Raw genomic sequence first — 21,430 nt, 5'->3', positions numbered from 1 at the left:
ATTTATGTCTGTCTGTTGTAGACTCTTAGAACATAACCTCAGTTCAAATGTAATGAGATATCTCGAGTAAAATGACATATTCTGTGCCAAATTGCATGGATCCCGAAAACATTGATCATACAAAACCCAATGTTTGCTTCTCACAAGTGACATCCCGAATGCTATGGGTCAAGAGAATCAGGAAGATGTATTATTTTTTTATCTTCCAAAAAGAATTTAACTCGGTATAACACCTACATTTATTGGCAGAAGTACAATTGAATGATCTATGCAAGCTCTTTTCTACTTAATAAGTATGATATTTAATTAATGTTTTCAGTTGAACTGTTAAATTAGTTGCAGAGCTCATATCCATAGGTTGAATTCGTTTTCAACAACGTGTGAGTGCTCTAACTGATATAACCACAGTTAAATTCATTATTTTGACTATGTTGCTGTTAATGCCTTGAAAAATATGAATTATTATTATTATTATTATTATTATTATTATTATTATTATTATTATTATTATTCAAGACAAGCGTCATGACACATCTGTAGTTTATAGTCAAATATGTCACTATGATTTCCAGCTCTTTGTGATTTCCAGCTCTTTGTGATTTCCAGCTCTTTGTGATTTCCAGCTCTCATACACTTACTGCTGAAACCACAGTTCTGTTCACACACATAAGTGCATTATCAGTGGTAATTCTTCCTCTTATTTGTTATGATCAGGGTAAGATACATTCTGCATAAATCACTTCCAATATCATTTTGTCTCTCCTCTCTTAACAAACAGTTATACTCATTTTTGTGTTTTTAATGTGACCAAACACCTCACGTACGTACTACAGCCCCAGATTCAGTAGGCTCCGCACTGTTCCCTCAAACAATGCCTATTTGCCACACAAGCCATTCTGCAGGTCAAAGAGGACCATTGGTGGAAGAAAGGGCACACCACTTTTGTCTAAGGTGAGGAGCAAGTTTACAGGCATCAAACAAAATTCATGATTGGGTTGAGGATTTCTTGGCAGGCAAGTCCCAGCATGTTATCTTGCATGGGAAGTCATTGACAGAAATGGAAATAACTTGAGACATGCTGCAAGGGAGTGTGTTGGGTTACTTGATGTTTCGTTGTATATTAACGACCTGGCAGACAATATTAGTAGCAAGCTGAGACCTTTCACAGATTATGCAGTTGCCTGTAATGGAGTATTTTCAGAAAAAGTTGCAGAAATATTGTCAGATCTTGATAAGAATTCAAATTGGTGCAAAAATGGGCAACTTTGTTTGAATGTATATAAAACTATGCACTTTATAAAATGACAGAAAGTAGTATCCTATTACTACAATATTAGTGATCCACAGTTAGAATCAATCAACTTCTACAATATCAGTGATTCACAGTTGGAATCAATCAACTCATCCAAGTTTATGGATGTAACAATTTCTATGGGTGTGAAATGCAGCAGGTAGCAAACTTTGGTTACTGGCAGTATACTGGGAAAATTTAGTCAATCTACAAAGGAGACCTCTTACAGATCATTTGTACATCCCATTTTAGAATATTTGTTTTATATGTGGGACCCATGCCAAACAGAACTAATGTGAAATATTGAGTGTAAACAAAGAAGGGTGGCAAAAATGGTCTCAGGTTTGTTCAACTCGCAAAACAGTCTCAAAAAAAAAAAAAAAAAAAATACTGAAAAAGTTGAATTGGCAGACTCTTGCAGATATACACAGATTAAAGTGAGAAAGCCTACTTACAAAATTTCAAGAACTAGTACTAAGTGATGACTCTTGACCCCTATGCATTACTCTCAGGCAACTATGAAGACAAAATTAGACTAATTACAGTATGAAAAGAGGCATTTAAACGTTTGTTCTCTCCATTCTCCATACACGATGGTACTGAAAAGACCCTAATGTGGTAATGTACTAAGCATCCTCTGCTAGGCAGTTCTCAGTTGTTTGCAGAGTATGTATATATAGATATAGATATGTATATTTCATTATACAAGTGTTACAGAATTAAATTCTATAATACGCAGTGACCATGTTTGAGATCAGTGACAGTAGCCATTTTAGATCAACTGATGCTATTGCTTGTAGTGATGTAATTCGAAACCATGCCTCGTCGTGTCTCAAATCCTTATAGAATCACACTACAACTAGCTCTGTGAGTCATCACAATAAATTGATGTGTAACTGCTTAGAAATCTTCTCATATCCTTGTTGAAGTTTCCTGTAAGTAAAGAAAAGCAAAACATCTGATTGTTTGAATGATAATTAGCAGGACATCCAAGGCAAAAATAAACTTTTCTGTATCTGAAGCATAGGAAATACACTAAAAGGAGACACATTTTCGTAAGGTTGAACAGGAAAGTCACATATGTTGATGAGCAAAGGTTAGCCTGACAATATTCGATGAAATGAAAGTTAAAAAGATACGTCCTGAAAATGTGAAAAGTAAGAAATGGTAAAATATGTAATTAGCAGTTCACTAGTAAAGGGAGGATAAATTGAAAAATCAAGCCTAATAAAGACGAGTGGTATAACTGAATAAATGGAGATAGGCAGGAGGAGAGTAGATGCAAAGAAGAAGGGAATGGCTAAAGAACAAGGAAAAAAGGGAATGGCTAAAGAAACAAATGAAAGCAAAATCTGTTTGGGAGATATTAAGAAGAGAGAATGAAAATGTGAAGATTCAGGTGAGATAGTTGAGATGACAAAAAGGTGGGAGACAATCCCTTTTCATCCATATCTTTTTGTCTCATTCTCTGACTGTAAAAATTCCATATTTGAAAACTATTTTGCTCTTGCTTTGTTTGGTGTAACTGTTTATGTTCCTCATTTCAGTCTGTGAACATATTTGCTGTTGTTGTCATTATTTAGTGAAAGTTTCATACCTTATTCTTCTTCCATATGTGAGAACTGTGTAATTTATAGATGCTGTGTAACTGTTATGTATTTGTTTGCATACCTCATAGCTGTATTAAAATGTCCCAAAAGTAGCTGCATTAACTCGAGAAAGATGTGGTATGCTAAATTTATGAATTTCTTACAATGAATACCTTTAGCACTATATTGTCTCGCAAGAGAAATCCACAATGTTGGGATCACAGATATACTTCAAACTTTGTACATGTTTAGTAGGTCATCAAAACAACATAATGTGCAAGTAGTAAGGTGCACTACCCTGGCAATTCCAAGAAAATAGTAAGATAAGCTTTAGGTGTCTATTATGTAACTGATGTATCTGTGCGTAGGTGCTAGATGTTAAGAGTTCGTGGTGGCCAAGCGGTCAGCGTTTGAACTTCGTAAGACAAATGTGCATCAGGTGACGGTTCGACTTCTGTTCAAAACTTATTTTAGTAGTACAAGTGTTAATTTTGTGATGGTAAAAAAAATTTGCACCTACACTATTCGTTCATGCTTCATTAGCTACGTCTCACTGCTACGCAGCTTAACTGCCGAATGTGGCCTACTTCTATGTCTGCAGCTTGAAGTGTTGGGATGCAAAGTAGTTCCAAGTATCTTACCAGATTGCATGTATAAGGGATTTTGCACATCTTGACACGTATACATTTCCAGGAAAACTCTATACATTTCTTCATTTGCTTGTTGATTGTTGTAAATGTGTTTGTTGTAATAATTAAATTTAATTGAAAGTAGTGATAGTCAAATAACATGAAATTCACCAGAACTTCATGTAAATACGTGTGTTTTTTTAATTATTTAACCTCTCAAATGTCATATGAATTAAATAATACGACCAGTGATGAAAAAAATATTAAGTTTGAGTGGGAGTTGAACCTTCACCTCACACACATTCATCTTGCAGATCGCAAACGCTAACCAACTGACCAGCAGGAACTCTTAACATCAAGCACCTATGTACAGATACATAATAGATGTGTAAAACTTCTCTTATGATTTTCTTGGAATTGCCAGAGTAGTGCACCTTACTACATGGACATTATATTGTTTTAATGGCGTACTAAAGGTGAACAAAGTTTGAAGTAAATCTGTGATCCGAATGTCATGTCCTCTCCTTGTCAGTAAAATGACAGTACACTACTCAGTAGATGCTTAACTGCTTTCACGTATTCTTTTTCTGTATAGTCTTTATACTCAGTGTCACACTTTGTCACCACTTGACTTCATTTTACACTTGTAATTGTAATCTTGAATCTCAGACATAAAAAAATTGTTTCTTAGTTATTGCGGGCAACCTGTCCTGGTATACCTTCTCTGAAATCGTTTTCAAACTGCAAGGTTTTTTTCACTTTTACTTGCATTTCTAGCTGTTAACAAATGAATCTGAAATAATTCTTCCATAGCTACTGATTGTAATTACTTTGGAGATAAGTGGTATGTTTCTCAAAGGCTCATCATTGTACAGTCCACAATAAAATTATTATAACATGCAGCCATCAAATATTTATGAGCGTCATTAAATAGTACAGCCAAAAACATAGTCATACTAATACATGATGATGGTCGTAAACCTTCATTTTCAGGCATGTTGAAAGTTTAGTTTACAAATAGATATTTAGTTTACTGAAGGCATTCCAGGGCATTTTTACTCTTCTGTTTATTCCTTTTGCAGTCCATCCACTTGTTTCAAACTACTCTAAATGCAGAAATTCATAAACTGCTTCTTTTACTTCATTGTTTATTTGTGCCTATTTTTACTGTCTTGATTGTATGTTATATAACTCTTGTTATGACTAACATTCGGATATACTTGGATATTTGCTCTGTTAAGTTCTTTGATTAGTTTTGGAAGATTATATGCACTAAAGGTTAATAGTATGTGATCAGGAAAACAATGGTGTTTCAGTTACTTTTCACTAACTCATATTCCGCCACTTTTCTTTCATTCATTCAAAACACATTTTAAAAATAGCTATATTATGTACCACTGTAGTTTTAACACTTCACTTAAAACATAGAATTTTAAAAGGCACTTACAGTAAGGATATTGTTCACAAACCATCTGATAGTGAGAAAAACAAAGACATTGCTGAAGAACTATACTTGAAATGACTGGTTTCAGTTCAGTAGCTTTGCCTCGGTATATTTGTCAAAACCGAACCTACAGCAAATACGTGGATGGACAGTATCACCTGACCTCCATCACATAACAGAAATGAATGCTTCAATATATCCTGATTACATCTTCTCATAACAGTTTGGAGCATACAAATTTGAAACATCTAGTCATGGATTGGTGGAATCATTGTCTCATTAATTGTTTTATTTTCTCCAGAGAGAGCCATCAAGAATATTGGGTTACATCTGGTCGTTGCAGAAAAGAAAGTAGCTGTAAAGTTCTTGATGACCTCATGACTTACCCTGAAGGTGGGGCTCATCATTATCATTTTCATATAATCATTGTAGAATATTATAAGTAGGATAGAGAGGAATACATAAGCTCACATCTCTCTGTATTAGCAAGTACAATATTTCCAGTTTGAAATATTTTCGGGAGGCCCTTTACTTTTGCAGTGCAAGAGAATTATTGTTTGGCAGAGGATATAGATAATACTCACCACTACAAATGGTTGCTGTTGACCAGAGATTACCACTACTAGCCGTTTCATTTAGATCATCTATGCTCATTTCCACGCCCAGTAGCATTTCTGCAAATTGGAGAGGGTGAACTTTTGTGTTGCTTAATGCAAGTCGGAACAGCATGGCGTTTTTTCTGTTGTAATTGTTTACAGTTATGTTGACCAGATGTAATCAAATGTTTTATAATGGTAACCTCTTGGTACCTGTAGCAAGCACTGTTGTTATAATCTTTCATAGTTTACAGTTGCGAATTAGTAAATTGAAACTAAAAAATTTTCAAGGAAGTAATGTGGTAATCTTTGCCAACGAAACTTCACAGTTTGCTTTAAACAAATATTTGTGTTTTAAAAAAATTGGTAATCTGTGTCTCTTATGTCCTAACTGGTCAACATCACTGTTAAAGATATGAATGAAAACATACTAGAAATGTACAACATATGTGTTAAAAATATTTCTGCAGAAATATTAACATCAGCTATAAGAGCATGATCCACAAGAGTGTTGCCAAACTTTTTATGACAATGAGTGTAATTTGCATTTAGAGCCATGCTTAATGTATCAGTTTATTAGTTAGCTTTTAGCATTCTAATACCAAGTGGAATTTCAGTTGCAATTCTTTCAGTTAAAGTCTTTGTACATTTAAATCCACACTTTGTCAGAGATCAACTGCAGTGCCATACTATCTTAGATCCCTAATATGAAGATCCTGTACCTAGTACACTACTGAATAATGAAAAACCACACACTCCTTGGCTATATAAAGTTCTCAGATTTTTTTGGTCAGTGATCCCTTTCATCCAGGCATATTTATTAGTGACCTCACATGCTGTTATAAATGTAATTAGTACTAACATTGTAGATAAACAAGTAATATACTAGTTCATCAAACAATGGAAAATCTAGGATGGAATGTAACAGTAATGTGAGAAAGAAAGTTGCTACTCAACATATGGCAGAGATGCTGAGTCGCAGATAGGCACAACAAAAAGACTGTCACAAATATAGCTTTTGGCCTGTCCTTCGTCAAAGTTAGGTGACAAAAACACACACACACGACTGCAGTCTCAGTCAACCGGTTGTTTGACTTTGATGTGCCCTTAGTAAATTCATTCAGGGGTGCTGTTATCGATGCATAATTGTATACAAATTTTTGGTAAAAATTTATGACCCCTAAAAATCGGCGTAGCTTTCTGATTGTAATGGGGCAAGGCTATTTCTTTATGGCTTCCACTTTCTCTTACAGTGGTCAAATTCCATGCACGTCTGCCGTGTAACCCAGAAATTGCACTTCCCTCGCTCCAGAAGTACACTTTGAAGGATTAGTTACTAAGCGTTGTGTGCAAAAATGATTAAATATCAGAGCCAGATGATACAAATGTTCTTCTTCTGTCACAGACTCACCGAAACATCATCTACGTAAACGTAACAGATGTCGTAAGTCCCTAGTGATCTCATCCATGAAACACTGAAACATCTATGCAGCATTGCTTAGACCAAAAGGCATCCTAGACTGAAAGGTGTTGTCATTACTGTCATGGGGATACCTTCTATGGCAACTGGGATCTGATAATACGCCTGGACTAGATCAGTAATGGAAAACATAGTCTTACCAAGAACGTTGGCAAAGAAGTCTTCTATATGTGGCACCGGGTACTGATCTGGGATGCCTGTCGTGTTGAGCTGCCGGTAATCGCCACATGGACACTATCCGTTCTTCTTAGGTACTATATGGATTGGGATGCCCAGCTGCTACTGAAACTTTGCAAATGCCCATTGACAGCATGCTGTGGAATTCCTGCTTCATCACTCACAACTCCTCAGGTGTCAAACATCTAGGTGTAGCGTGAGATGGCGGGCTTGGCATGGTCAAAATGTGATGCACCATTGCGTGTTTAACCAGCAGAAGAGTGGGTGACTGCTGCATGATTTCGGGAAATTCTTTTGGTAATCATGTGTATGGCATTTCTCCTGGAACCGTACATACTGTCATCAGGGTGATGCAGGTTTGTAGTGGAATCGATATGCTGCTTGCATTGGAGGTCAGGTACTAGATTATAAAAATCTTAGAGCTTTTGGCGGCAAACAGACAAGAATCATCACAGTTCTGGCATGATACACAAGTTACTGGGTACAGCGACACTTCTGCTCCTGTGTCCACTAGGTATTATACTTTCATGTTGTGGTATCTGACAAAAAGTCAACATGCAGTACGGGTATGAATAGTTGTTGCTGCTACATTTTCCACTTCATGTTTCCACTTGCGTGGTTGGGCACAAATTTTGTGCTGATGGCGAGTGGTTACGACTTATTGATGACTGATGGTGTGGTCGTTGACATGTGTCCGACTTTTGTCAGAATTTTTCGAGTGTCCGAGGCTAATCGAGACAACCAAATATTGCACAGCATTTCGTCGCTCACTGTGTTGCTTGCCAGTGTGTGCAAACGCCATAAAAGTTGTGATGGGATTTGATAGCTGAGTTCCTCAGTCCTCTCTAGTCGCTTCTCTTCCGATTGCGACAGGCGCATCACTAGCATATTTTTAATTGACGCATACTGTTCGGTATCTTGTACTTCAGCGGCTAAGTCTTCTGTTCGTGTTGCGATTACATAGCTGTACTTTATTTCATCTCTTGATATCTGCGCAAGGACAAACTGGCTTTCAAACTGCGCAAACAACACCACTGGATTGCTGGAGTGTGTTGTGATGTTTAATTGTAACCCTATTCATTGTGCTCTTTCGCAGCTGGCTCTGTGATAACTGGCGGGTTGTCCATTTTTGTGTGGGAATGAGCGCACTGTGGCTGATGTGGACGTAATGAATGTTCATGTTTTCATGCATGTGGATCACTGAAGCTGACGCGATCATGTTATTGTGTTATCGTCGGTGTCACTAAATATGTGATATCTGATAGAATTGAACATTTATTTCCACATAAAACACATCTATACAAGATAGCTTACAAGTGTGGAAGGCTTAACAGTTACTGTAAAGAGCGGCATGGAACAGTCTATATCTCTAATGTCAAAGAGTAACTATAATAACAAATACTAGTTACACAGTATGTTTATAAATCCAGTGTACACTCACATTTGCAGGGACAGAATGAGGTGGTACAAAGTGATAAGTGTCAGATAAAATCTTAGGAACACTTGAACTACATCAATATCTAAAGGACTATGATTAAAATGGAAACAAACAAAAAGTTGGTAACATAATTTAAAAAATACACAATTAATTAATCACATACAGTGGAATAGAATAAAAGATGTAATGTGATGGATGTGACTGCTTATTTTGACACAATATCTCAGAGTGCAGCTTCAAGTCACTGCTGGGGTTATGGCACTATCCATGTTCTTAAGATCTGAGTGGTGTATTAATTATTATGGCCACCATTGTTGAAAATAATTATTCATACAAATAAGTCGTAGCATATGGCAGGACAACTGTGATTGTTAAATCTGACAGTACCAGAAATTTTGTCTGCACATCAAACCAGAAACTGTTAATGTTTCTTTTCTTGAAAATTAAGTTCATGATTTCTGTTCACAGGACAAGTGTCCATGTTCTTCCTGAGATTTTAACAAGAGATGTTTCACATGATCCACTCCTAAGACAAAAGAATTCTGAATGCAGTCTAACAGATTACGGTACACTCATGGTAAAAAAATAATTCTGATATTAATTTTCAACCATATCAATGATCAATTATGGTACTCTTAACCAAATCGTAATCAGACTACTGCTCTGCAGCAGTGTGTGCACTGATCTACATCTACGTCTGCATGACTTCTCTGCAATTCACACTTAAATTTCATTAATCCATTATCACACTATTTCTCTATCACTCCCCTATTGAACAGAGTGCAGGAAAAACAAGCACTTACAGCTTTCTGTACAAGCACTGATTCCTCTTACTTTATTGTGATGTTTGTGTCTCCCAATACAGGTGGGCATTAACAAAATATTTTTCCATTTCACATAGAGCTCCCAGGACAGTTCACGTAGTGTGGTGGCTCGGGACTCAAACCTGCCACCTTTGCATTTCATGGGCACATGCTCTACTGACTGAGCTACCCAAGCACAATTCATGACCTGTCCTCACACTTTTATTTCCGCTAGTGCCTCATCTTTTACCTTCCAAAATTCGCAGCATTGCTCTTGCGAAATTTGTGGGACTAATACTCCTGGAAGAAAAGATATTGTGGAGACATGGTGTAGCAATAGCCTGGGTGATAGTTTCCAGAATGAATTATCACTCTGCATTGGCAGATTAAAACTGTGTGCTGGACTGGGACTCAAACCTGGGACCCGTCTTCCAGGAGGCTAGTCCCGTAAGTTCAATAGGAGATAGTCCCATAAGTTCAGTAGGAGATCTTATGTGAAGCTTGGAAGGTATGTGATGAAGTACTGGCTGAAGTAAAGCTATAAGGTAGATAAAGCTATAAGGTCTGGCACACAGTTTTAATTTGCCAGAAAGTTTTGTAATCAAATTTACAATCAATAAAGCTGTCAGCACATGAAACATTTCATGTGAATTACTTTCCACATTATGCTTCCAAATTGTTCAATTCCTTCATAAAAACCCGAATCTTACATTTCAGTGTAAAGATCATGTTCCTATCACTACAGCAACATATTATAGTATGCATAATTGTTACAGCAAGTTTGCATTGTATAGAAATCAGCATATTTACAGTTATTTTGAAATAAAAATAGTGTAGTTTCGTTTTTTAACTCTTCAGAGCTGCTTGACAACCATTGCCAGCACACATTAAATGTCTGCTGAAATTTGATTCCTTTTTATAACGCAGATTTGCGAAGGGACAGCTATGAAGTTCACAACTCTTAATCAGACTGATAATATTAATTGCATTTTGGAAAAGCATTCAAATCTGCAGAAATTTCCTTAGCCACTGAAGCTTCTTGATTAATCACAAAATGAGTAATATGTAGTAGAACTGTTGTGTGCAAATTTAGCATGAAATGCTGCTATTCTTCCTCTAATTGCAACTCTTTAAATAATTTCCTCACCCATAAAGTGCACTATTGACACAACAAAAGAGAATATCTTCATGCATACTCTCAGCATTACAAAACCTGATGTTACCATCAGGAGAATTGCTAATTTTCAACTTCATTTAATTCTTGCTGTAACTTGGTCACACTGGTCACTGCAAATTTCCAAAATATGTCTACCTACTGTATAATTTAATAGAGAATTTTTTAAATTTGTCTATGGATCTATGGGACTCAATAGACTCATTTTGATCTTCAGAGATTCCAGTGGCTGTTTAAAACACTTTGCACATTTTTTGGGTTGGGGAACATGTTTTGTAAGTAGATGCAATTTTAATTTTGCAGGTTTCAGGCTTTCACTCTCTAAGCACTCATTATAAATTGGGCGAACATCTGTGTCTTCACTGTTTGTGAAGGTAAAAGTAAATCCATATTGGGGAAATGTTTAATCATATTTTCTTTTTTGCATGTCAAGGCACAATGTCTGTAGTTCTGTCTGCACCTACTTGTTGCAGCTGGATGGTCATGGTCCTGCGGGATCTATAGCTTCAAGGTTACCTGTTGGCTTGGTCTTTGACAGATATCATCATCATTATCATTATTGTTATTATTATTATTATTATTATTATTATTATATATAAAAACAAAGATGAGGTGACTTACCGAACGAAAGCGCTGGCAGGTCGATAGACACACAAACAAACACAAACATACACACAAAATTCAAGCTTTCGCAACAAACTGTTGCCTCATCAGGAAAGAGGGAAGGAGAGGGGAAGACGAAAGGAAGTGGGTTTTAGGGGAGAGGGTAAGGAGTCATTCCAATCCCGGGAGCGGAAAGACTTACCTTAGGGGGAAAAAAGGACAGGTATACACTCGCACACACGCACATATCCATCCACACATACAGACACAAGCAGACATATTTAAAGACAAAGAGTTTGGGCAGAGATGTCAGTCGATACGACTTCCTCAAATCCTGCCCTGAAATGAGATCCATCCTTCATGAAATCCTCCCCACTCCGCCAAGAGTGTCTTTCCGCCGTCCACCTAACCTTCGTAACCTGTTAGTTCATCCCTATGAAATCCCCAAACCACCTTCCCTACCCTCTGGCTCCTATCCTTGTAACCGCCCCCGATGCAAAACCTGTCCCATGCAGCCTCCCACCACCACCTACTCCAGTCCTGTAACCCAGAAGGTGTACACGATCAAAGGCAGAGCCACGTGTGAAAGCACCCACGTGATTTACCAACTGACCTGCCTACACTGTGATGCATTCTATGTGGGAATGACCAGCAACAAACTGTCCATTCGCATGAATGGACACAGGCAGACAGTGTTTGTTGATAATGAGGATCACCCTGTGGCTAAACATGCCTTGGTGCACAGCCAGCACATCTTGGCACAGTGTTACACCGCTGGGTTATCTGGATACTTCCCACCAACACCAACCTATCCGAACTCCGGAGATGGGAACTTGCCCTTCAGTATATCCTCTCTTCTCGTCATCCGCCAGGCCTCAATCTCCGCTAATTTCAAGTTGCCGCCACTCATACCTCACCTGTCTTTCAACAACTTCTTTGCCTCTACACTTCTGAAAAAAACCTCGACTGACATCTCTGCCCAAACTCTTTGTCTTTAAATATGTCTGCTTGTGTCTGTATGTGTGGATGGATATGTGCGTGTGTGCGAGTGTATACCTGTCCTTTTTTCCCCCTAAGGTAAGTCTTTCCGCTCCCGGGATTGGAATGACTCCTTACCCTCTCCCCTAAAACCCACTTCCTTTCGTCTTCCCCTCTCCTTCCCTCTTTCCTGATGAGGCAACAGTTTGTTGCGAAAGCTTGAATTTTGTGTGTATGTTTGTGTTTGTTTGTGTGTCTATCGACCTGCCAGCGCTTTCGTTCGGTAAGTCACCTCATCTTTGTTTTTATATATAATTTTTCCCACGTGGAATGTTTCCCTCTATTATATTGATATTATTATTATTATTTTCTGAAACAATGGTAGCCCATAACTCAACATGATTCACTCACTTGTTTCTGACTTTGAATACTTAAGGACAATAAAAATGCTGGGCTTTGTTGCGTAGAATACTGCATATTGCGCAGTGAACTTCTAAACAGATAAAAGTTGTCAGAAAGTGAGCAGCTTCTCAATACAGCTAACACAAGAAGTCACAAACTTTTACTAAATCTTTGCACACAATTTTTTCGAAATCATTATGTAACCTGAAACTTCCTGGCAGATTAAAACTGTGTGCCGGACTGAGACTCGAAATCGGGACCTTTGCCTTTCGCGGGCATGTGCTCTACCAACTGAGCTACCCAAGCACGACTCATGCACCGTCCTCACAGCTTTACTTCTGCCAGTACCTCGTCTCCTATTATGTAACTTCCTAAAATGTTAATGTGACTCCTCCAGGTTGAGAAGCCCCAGACTTCTTGACACAGTGTCAAATAGGACATACAGACTGTAGCATCAGTAACGCAATGAAGTAACCAGTTGAAAGTATTTGGTACTAGTAGCAAAAAGTTCTAGTAAACATGGCTCAGCAAAATATTTAAGTTGAAATTTGTTTTGTCAGCCATTCTTGAATTCATTGTTAATAAACATCATCCTAACAATCCTGGTTAAAAGTTCTAATTCGTTAGAAGTAAGAATGTTTTTTAATTTTCAAGGAATACTGCCCTTAATTAGTATGTTACACTGATTTGCTGCAATTACTCTATACTTGTACCAGTTAAAAAGAGCTGTTCAAAGTGTCTTCCTCAAAGTTCAGTACTCAGCACATCGTTTCAAATTCTTTTGAGCAATTCCGAAATATTTTCAAGTTGTCGACAAACCTTTACAATTTTCTGCATATTGTGGAGAAAATGCATCTTGGTGTACTTTGTGAAATTATAGACCATGTATTTATACAATTTGCCCAAAATAACCTAACTGAATTGATGTCCAATTATTTCACCCCAGAACAACTCGATTTACTTTTGAATTGTGTGGATGCAGAGAATGTGATTCCATCTAGTCACTAAATTATGTAAATCACACACAATTCTCTTACTAATCCCATAAACATGTTGACGTATCTCTTTAATCAACAACCACCAAGCTATTACTTGTGAAAGTGTGGTAACGTGAATCTAAGTACTATGTAAACATAACATGCAGCAATTGTTTGGCAACCATCACATTCAGTTTGCCCTTGCTGTAGAAGCTTAAACCAATAGTGAACAGGCAGCTTTAATTCTGTTGGTCGGCACCCAGAACGTAATGGCGGACACCGCAATTTACACATATTGAGGTATGCCAACTCACTTTGATCATAATGGTGCACACACATTTGTAACACTCCATTCCAAAAGGCACATAAAACATAACACATGCAATTGCAGCAGCACTTATTTAAAAGAAAGAGTTCGTTTAAGTAAAAGAAAAATACTTATGACTAATGATGGGTCAAAAAAGCTACATTGAATGTTAATAGTTCACTTCAAGCATTTTTGTTTACGTAGCAAAAGTTATGAAATGGCAAAGAAAAACAATAGCTTTATAATGAAACAAATGATTTACAGTCTGGACTGTTGAATTTTGTTAGTTTGAGCTTGGAAAAGCACTTAGCTGTTTGTTGTTGGAAACATGTTGCGGCATGTTGAGATGACAGCAGAGGCTTGTGATGTTACAAACGAAGTTATTGCAGCAACTCCATTTGTCATATTTTCACAACATAGTATGCTAGTGAAGTCTCTTCTCGGTTGGGCTGCAAAGTCATCTGCAGTGGCGTTTAACAGGCCACTGGCTGAATAGATGTAATTATTGATGATAATGCATAGGTTTAGCATGTCACATTTATTACTTGTTAGGCACACCTAATTCTCGTTACAGTACTTCATACACTGTTTGTGATAATTTTGAACTGCAATATCACTGTCCGTCACATTTTCAGATGACTATGTCAGTCACAAATTCACAGTCAGTAAAATCACTCTTACACATGATCCATAATTGTAATTATGCTCACAGTGACAGTTAATGCTTCAAAAAATTGATTGTTCATTAAGGAGACAAATATATTACACAGTTTTATGGAGCCTTGGCTCTTATGGTATGGTTTATTGTTAAAAGCTGTTTCATTCACACGGCAGCAATAACTATTAATATCTAAACGTGAAAGGATTCTCAGTACTAGTGGAGAGAGCATCCAGTTAGTAATCCCCAAGCTGTATGATCTTTCTGTTCATAATGATCACTTCAGTTTTCATTACACACTGCAATGGTAATCCTCAGATCAGTAATGCACGTCTTGCCATATTTCTGCACACACACACACACACACATTGGCTGACACGCCCTCATTGTATATCGCTGCTCAGCTATTACTCTCAATCTGTGCTTTCATGCCTATGATTTACATAGCAGTTCTTCACGACATAATATTACAAATGCAGATAAAATATACAAAAGCAGATAAAATAAACAAAAGAATCCAAAGTCTTTCCATATTCAAGTAACAATAAGAAAACATATTTATCATTAGAGAAAAGGAATAAACTAATTTTTTTTTTCAATGAAATTTTTAGCAGGATGTACACCCAAAAATTTATAACATTTTATCTTCTTCACTGACTCCTCTTAATGTCTTGCATCAATTGTTAGTGGTGGTTCTACTGTCGCTGTCGCCCCGAAAGCAATAATTGTAGCATTTGTCATCTGTAATGAGTACAAACTTTGCTTTATGTATGGTAAGTGGATGGTGGTGTCAGTTATATAAGAAGTAAGGTTTGACCCATAGTTGAATCTTATGATGCTGTGTTGGAGTGACCCATTACTCCAGTTGCTAAAATCAGATTCAGATCAGTTGTTTGTAATACAAGTAATTTAAAACTTACAATATTTTCTAAAATATATAAATGATGATTTCGGTTGAGAAACTATTGTGGGACACACATTTGATGTAATAAGAAAATTTTTTCTACTTAAATGTGACACCACTTTTGAGTATTGAAGAAAAGACTTTTTAAATGCTTAGCATAAGAGCTGATGTTTCTATACTAGCTGACTAGTTTTGAGCTTTGCATGTTTTCACACACCACTTATTACAGAGAACAAAATTTGTTATGTGCGGATGTGTCAAATGTGGTTAATAAAGGTATCGTAATGGTTTATATGGTAAGCACTTACATATTTGTATTTTTTATATGTGTGGTGTAAATGGTTCTACTTATGTCGTCACACTTAAATGTATGTCATATTGGCATTAAAAATGCCGCAGTTGTATTTAAATCATACTGTATTACATTAATGTATGTGCATAAAATATATTTTTCTTAATTGTGATACCGTAATTATCCACTTTGGTAATGCAAGTAAGTGTGGAGGCATAAAAATTGTAGAGGGAGACCAAGGCATGAGTACAGTAAGTGGGTCCAAATAGATGTCAGTTGTAGTAGTTATACAGAGATGAAGAGGCTTGCGTGGGATAGACTAGCTGGAGAGCTGCATAAAATCAGTCTTCGGACTGAAGACCACTGAAAAAACAAAACAAAACAACAAAAACAACAACAATGAAAAATTATTGCTTCAAGCTGTAATTTTGTAGAATAAATGATTCTGTGGTATCTATCATTTGGCTGAAGCATATATCATGATGGCAGCAAACATTTCTTACACAGTATTAAATGTCCGGTAATATGACTAAACATAACTGCTTAATAGTACATACAAAAGTGTCTTACAATTATTGAATGTTCATGGTATTCAGAAGGCAAAATGCTTTATCTAAAATAACATAGAATATAAATTTCTTTGTGTGGCATGTTGATTTATAGTTAAAACTGTGGATGTATCACGCACATAGCTGCTTACATATGTCATATCTTCCACTAAAATGAAGCTGTAACCATCTTCTAGACTTCTAATATTTAACATAATACAAACTGGGAATTATTTCATGTGTTGCCATGATACTGATGCTGTTATGTTCCCGTATTGATATGGTGTTCTTTAACTGTCATATGTAAAATGAACCATGGACCTTGCCGTTGGTGGTGAGGCTTGCGTGCCTCAGCGATACAGATAGCCGTACCGTAGGTGCAACCACAACGGAGGGGTATCTGTTGAGAGGCCAGACAAACGTGTGGTTCCTGAAGAGGGGCAGCAGCCTTTTCAGTAGTTGCAAGGGCAACAGTCTGGATGATTGACTGATCTGGCCTTGTAACAATAACCAAAACGGCCTTGCTGTGCTGGTACTGCGAACGGCTGAAAGCAAGGGGAAACTACGGCCGTAATTTTTCCCGAGGGCATGCAGCTTTACTGTATGATTAAATGATGATGGCATCCTCTTGGGTAAAATATTCCGGAGGTAAAATAGTCCCCCATTCGGATCTCCGGGCGGGGACTACTCAAGAGGATGTTGTTATCAGGAGAAAGAAAACTGGCATTCTACGATCGGAGTGTGGAATGTCAGATCCCTTAATCGGGCAGGTAGGTTAGAAAATTTAAAAAGGGAAATGGATAGGTTAAAGTTAGATATTGTGGGAATTAATGAAGTTCGGTGGCAGGAGGAACAAGACTTCTGGTTAGGTGACTACAGGGTTATAAACACAAAATCAAATAGGGGTAATGCAGGAGTAGGTTTAATAATGAATAGGAAAACAGGAATGCGGGTAAGCTCTACAAACAGCATAGTGAACACATTATTGTGGCCAAGATAGATACGAAGCCCACACCTACTACAGTAGTACAAGTTTATATGCCAACTAGCTCTGCAGATGACGAAGAAATTGAAGAAATGTATGATGAGATAAAAGAAATTATTCAGATAGTGAAGGGTGACGGAAATTTAATTGTCATGGGTGACTAGAATTCGGTAGTAGCAGAAGGGAGAGAAGGAAACATAGTAGGTGAATATGGATTGGGGCTAAGAAATGAAAGAGGAAGCTGCCTGGTAGAATTTTGCACAGAGCACAACTTAATCATAGCTAACACTTGGTTCAAGAATCATAAAAGAAGGCTGTATACATGGAAGAAGCCTGGAGATACTGACAGGTTTCAGATAGATTATATAATGGTAAGACAGAGATTTAGGAACCAGGTTTTAAATTGTAAGACATTTCCAGGGGCAGATGTGGACTCTGACCACAATATATTGGTTATGACCTGTAGATTAAAACTGAAGAAACTACAAAAAGGTGGGAATTTAAGGGGACGGGACCTGGACAAACTGAAAGAACCAGAGGTTGTACAGAGTTTCAGGGAGAGCATAAGGGAACAATTGACAGGAATGGGGGAAAGAAATACAGTAGAAGAAGAATGGGTAGCTTTGAGGGATGAAGTAGTGAAGGCAGCAGAGGATCAAGTAGCTAAAAAGACGAGGGCTAGTAGAAATCCTTGGGTAACAGAAGAAATATTGAATTTAATTGATGAAAGGAGAAAATATAAAAATGCAGTAAATGAAGCAGGCAAAAAGGAATACAAACATCTCAAAAATGAGATCGACAGGAAATGCAAAATGGCTAAGCAGGGATGGCTAGAGGACAAATGTAAGGATGTAGAGGCTTATCTCACTAGGAGTAAGATAGAAACTGCCTACAGGAAATCAAAGAGACCTTTGGAGATAAGAGAACCACTTGTATGAACATAAAGAGCTCAGATGGAAACCCAGTTCTAAGCAAAGAAGGGAAAGCAGAAAGGTGGAAGGAGTATATAGAGGGCCTATACAAGGGCGATGTACTTAAGGACAATATTATGGAAATCGAAGAGGATGTAGATGAAGATGCAATGGGAGATAAGATACTGCGTGAAGAGTTTGACAGAGCACTGAAAGACCTGAGTCGAAACAAGGCCCCCGGAGTAGACAACATTCCATTGGAACTACTGACAGCCTTGGGAGAGCCAGTCCTGACACAACTATACCATCTGGTGAGCAAGATGTATGAAACAGGCGAAATAGCCTCAGACTTCAAGAAGAATATAATAATTCCAATCCCAAAGAAAGCAGGTGTTGACAGATGTGAAAATTAACGAACTATCTGTTTAATAAGCCACAGCTGCAAAATACTAACACGAATTCTTTACAGACGAATGGAAAAACTAGTAGAAGTCGACCTCGGGGAAGATCAGTTTGGATTCCTTAGAAATGTCAGAACACGTGAGGCAATGCTGACCCTACGGCTTATCTTAGAAGAAAGATTAAGGAAAGGCAAACCTACGTTTCTAGCATTTGTAGACTTGGAGAAAGCTTTTGACAATGTTGATTGGAATACTCTCTTTCAAATCCTGAAGGTGGCAGGGGTAAAATACAGAGAGCGAAAGGCTATTTACAATTTGTACAGAAAGCGGATTGCAGTTATAAGATCGAGGGATATGAAAGGGAAGCAGTGGTTGGGAAGGGAGTGAGACAGGGTTGTAGCCTCTCCCCGGTGCTACTCAATCTGTATATTGAGCAAGCAGTAAAGGAAACAAAAGAAAAATTTGGAGTAGGTATTAAAATCCATGGAGAAGAAATAAGAACTTTGAGGTTCGCCGATGACATTGTAATTCTGTCAGAAACAGCAAAGGAATTGGAAGAGCAGTTGAATGGAATGGACAGTGCCTTGAAAGTAGGATATAAGATGAACATCAACAAATGCAAAACGAGGATAATGGAATGTAGTCAAATTAATTCGAGTGATGCTGAGGGAATTAGATTATGAAATGAGACACTTAAAGTAGTAAAGGAGTTTTGCTATTTGGGGAGCAAAATAACTGATGATGGTTGAATAGAGAGGATATAAAATGTAGACTGGAAATGGCAAGGAAAGCGTTTCTGAAGAAGAGAAATTTGTTAACATCGAGGTTAGATTTAAGTGTCAGGAAGTCATTTCTGAAAGTATTTGTATGGAGTGTAGCCATGTATGGAAGTGAAACATGGACGATAAACAGTTTGGACAAGAAGAGAATAGAAGCTTTCGAAATGTGGTGCTGCAGAAGAATGCTGAAGATTAGGTGGGTAGATCACATAACTATTGAAGAAGTATTGAATAGCATTGGGGAGAAGAGAAGTTTGTGGCACAACTTGACCAGAAGAAGGGATCGGTTGGTAGGACATGTTCCGAGGCATCAAGGGATCACCAATTTAGTATTGGAGGGCAGTGTGGAGGGTAAAAATCGTAGAGGGAGACCAAGAGACGAATACACTAAGCAGATTCAGAAGGATGTAGGTTGCAGTAGGTACTGGGAGATGAAGCAGCTTGCACAGGATAGAGTAGCATGGAGAGCTGCATCAAACCAGTCTCAGGACTGAAGACCACAACAACAACAACAACAACAATGTAAAATTGCTTCTTTAATCCCTGTTTTGTCTGTTACAAAGTTTAACTGCACATTAGGTTGCTTGAAGAACTACGCAAAATGTGTTGGGTACCTGTAAATGTAAGCAAGGTAGATGTACTTAGACCATATGTTTTCCGGTGGTTTTAGCTAACAATGTGACACTACATAGTTACGTTTCTTGTACTTGACTAGTGTCTATTGGCTTTATCATTGGCTTTTGTCATGCAAAGAAAGTCATCCTGTTCTTGAAGGCCTACTTTCAGTGACTCTTTTGTTTGTTTGTTTACAGCCCATTCTGGTTGAACCCAAAACCCACAGACAAAATTCTGGAGTTTGCTCAGGGATATTTTTTTGAATATATTGTTATAAGGAACCTGTGCCCCTTTCAGTCTTGACCCTCAACTTCACATTCAATACTGTATAGTTATGTCTCATGTTTATTCTTCCAGCAATGTTAGTTTTCTCTTAACAGTGATACATGAAAGTATGGACAGGTTCACTGATGAAGGTTGGTCAATATGCACCTTATGGTTCACTGTATGCAATGGAAAAGCAGCAGTGACAACCTTTGCTGAATTGTTCCCAAAGCAACAGCGACCACATCACAGTACTTAAGCATCTTGTTTCATTGATTGCATATTACAGACTTTTTCACTGGTCTGAAGATATTTTTATAGAAACAAAGATAACTGGAAGAATTAACTTAATAAATTGTGACCTCATTTTACTGGAGACCACAGAGCCCTTATACCAGAATACTCGGAAAAATCACTGAACAAACTCTGAAATTCTTAGAGGAGTTCGTATTCACTTCTTATTTGCATCTTGTTTACAAAGTGCTGTATTTATTTAACACAAATAAGTTGCAGACAGACAGCTTTACGGACCTAACTGGGGGCATACTATTAGTTTAATCTTTGTTTTATTTGTTTACAGGCTAGTGGAGTGGAGTCTGAATAAAGTACTGCAAATAACATCAACCTGTTGTATGCAGGTTCCAATTTCTGCAGTTATTACACAAACAGATAATGCTTTGGATTTGCTAAAGTACTATTTTAAAGTGCTATAACTGCTCAATTTCTGACTGCTCAGGGGCAGCAATGTCACCTATAAATGTAAAAGATACATCCAGACTGGGAATGCATCTCAAGTGGGCTGCATCTTGCTATAGATGAATTGTTGTGTCTGATAAATATTTTAAATATTTGTGTTTTATGTAAAACTTTGTTTAAATACAATAAGAACCTGGGAGCAGCCTTATAAGAGATTAGGAAAAGTCTGAATATTTGTACTGTACATTTCTGTAATGTTCAATAAAATTTTGTCTTTTTGATAGTGTATTCTTTATTTAGTTAAAAATTGCTGTTGTTTGCTAACATAATGACACTGTATTTATGAGTGGGAGTACTGAGAAAAATAGACAAATTCTGAGGTTTTGTGAAGCTTCTCTAAGTGTTGAATTGTGCTGTCCTGTCATGACCAACCATACAAATCTTTGTCCTATTAGTGCAAGAATTTGTCTTTAAGGGTGTGGCTATGAT

General features: G+C 37.4%; 1 protein-coding gene across 5 annotated transcripts in view; it reads left to right on the top strand.

Moving 5' to 3' along the window:
* Window positions 1-21,222, top strand: part of LOC124615287 (aldehyde dehydrogenase, dimeric NADP-preferring) — a 332,089-nt gene extending 310,867 nt beyond the window's left edge. For 4 of the 5 annotated variants that reach the window (XM_047143059.1, XM_047143060.1, XM_047143063.1 and 1 more), the window contains exons 12-13: window positions 5,255-5,346; window positions 20,826-21,222. In XM_047143059.1, the coding sequence (XP_046999015.1) occupies window positions 5,255-5,308 (54 nt within the window). In that variant the 3' untranslated portion in view covers window positions 5,309-5,346; window positions 20,826-21,222. The remainder of the gene's footprint in view (window positions 1-5,254; window positions 5,347-20,825) is intronic. The other variant, XM_047143061.1, reaches the window with a different exon arrangement.
* The last annotated feature ends 208 nt before the right edge of the window (window positions 21,223-21,430 follow it).

Source organism: Schistocerca americana, chromosome 5 (assembly GCF_021461395.2).
Source record: "Schistocerca americana isolate TAMUIC-IGC-003095 chromosome 5, iqSchAmer2.1, whole genome shotgun sequence".
NCBI lineage: Eukaryota > Metazoa > Arthropoda > Insecta > Orthoptera > Acrididae > Schistocerca > Schistocerca americana.
The sequence above is the reverse complement of the archived record's forward strand: the minus strand, read 5'-3'. Positions and strand labels throughout refer to the sequence as shown.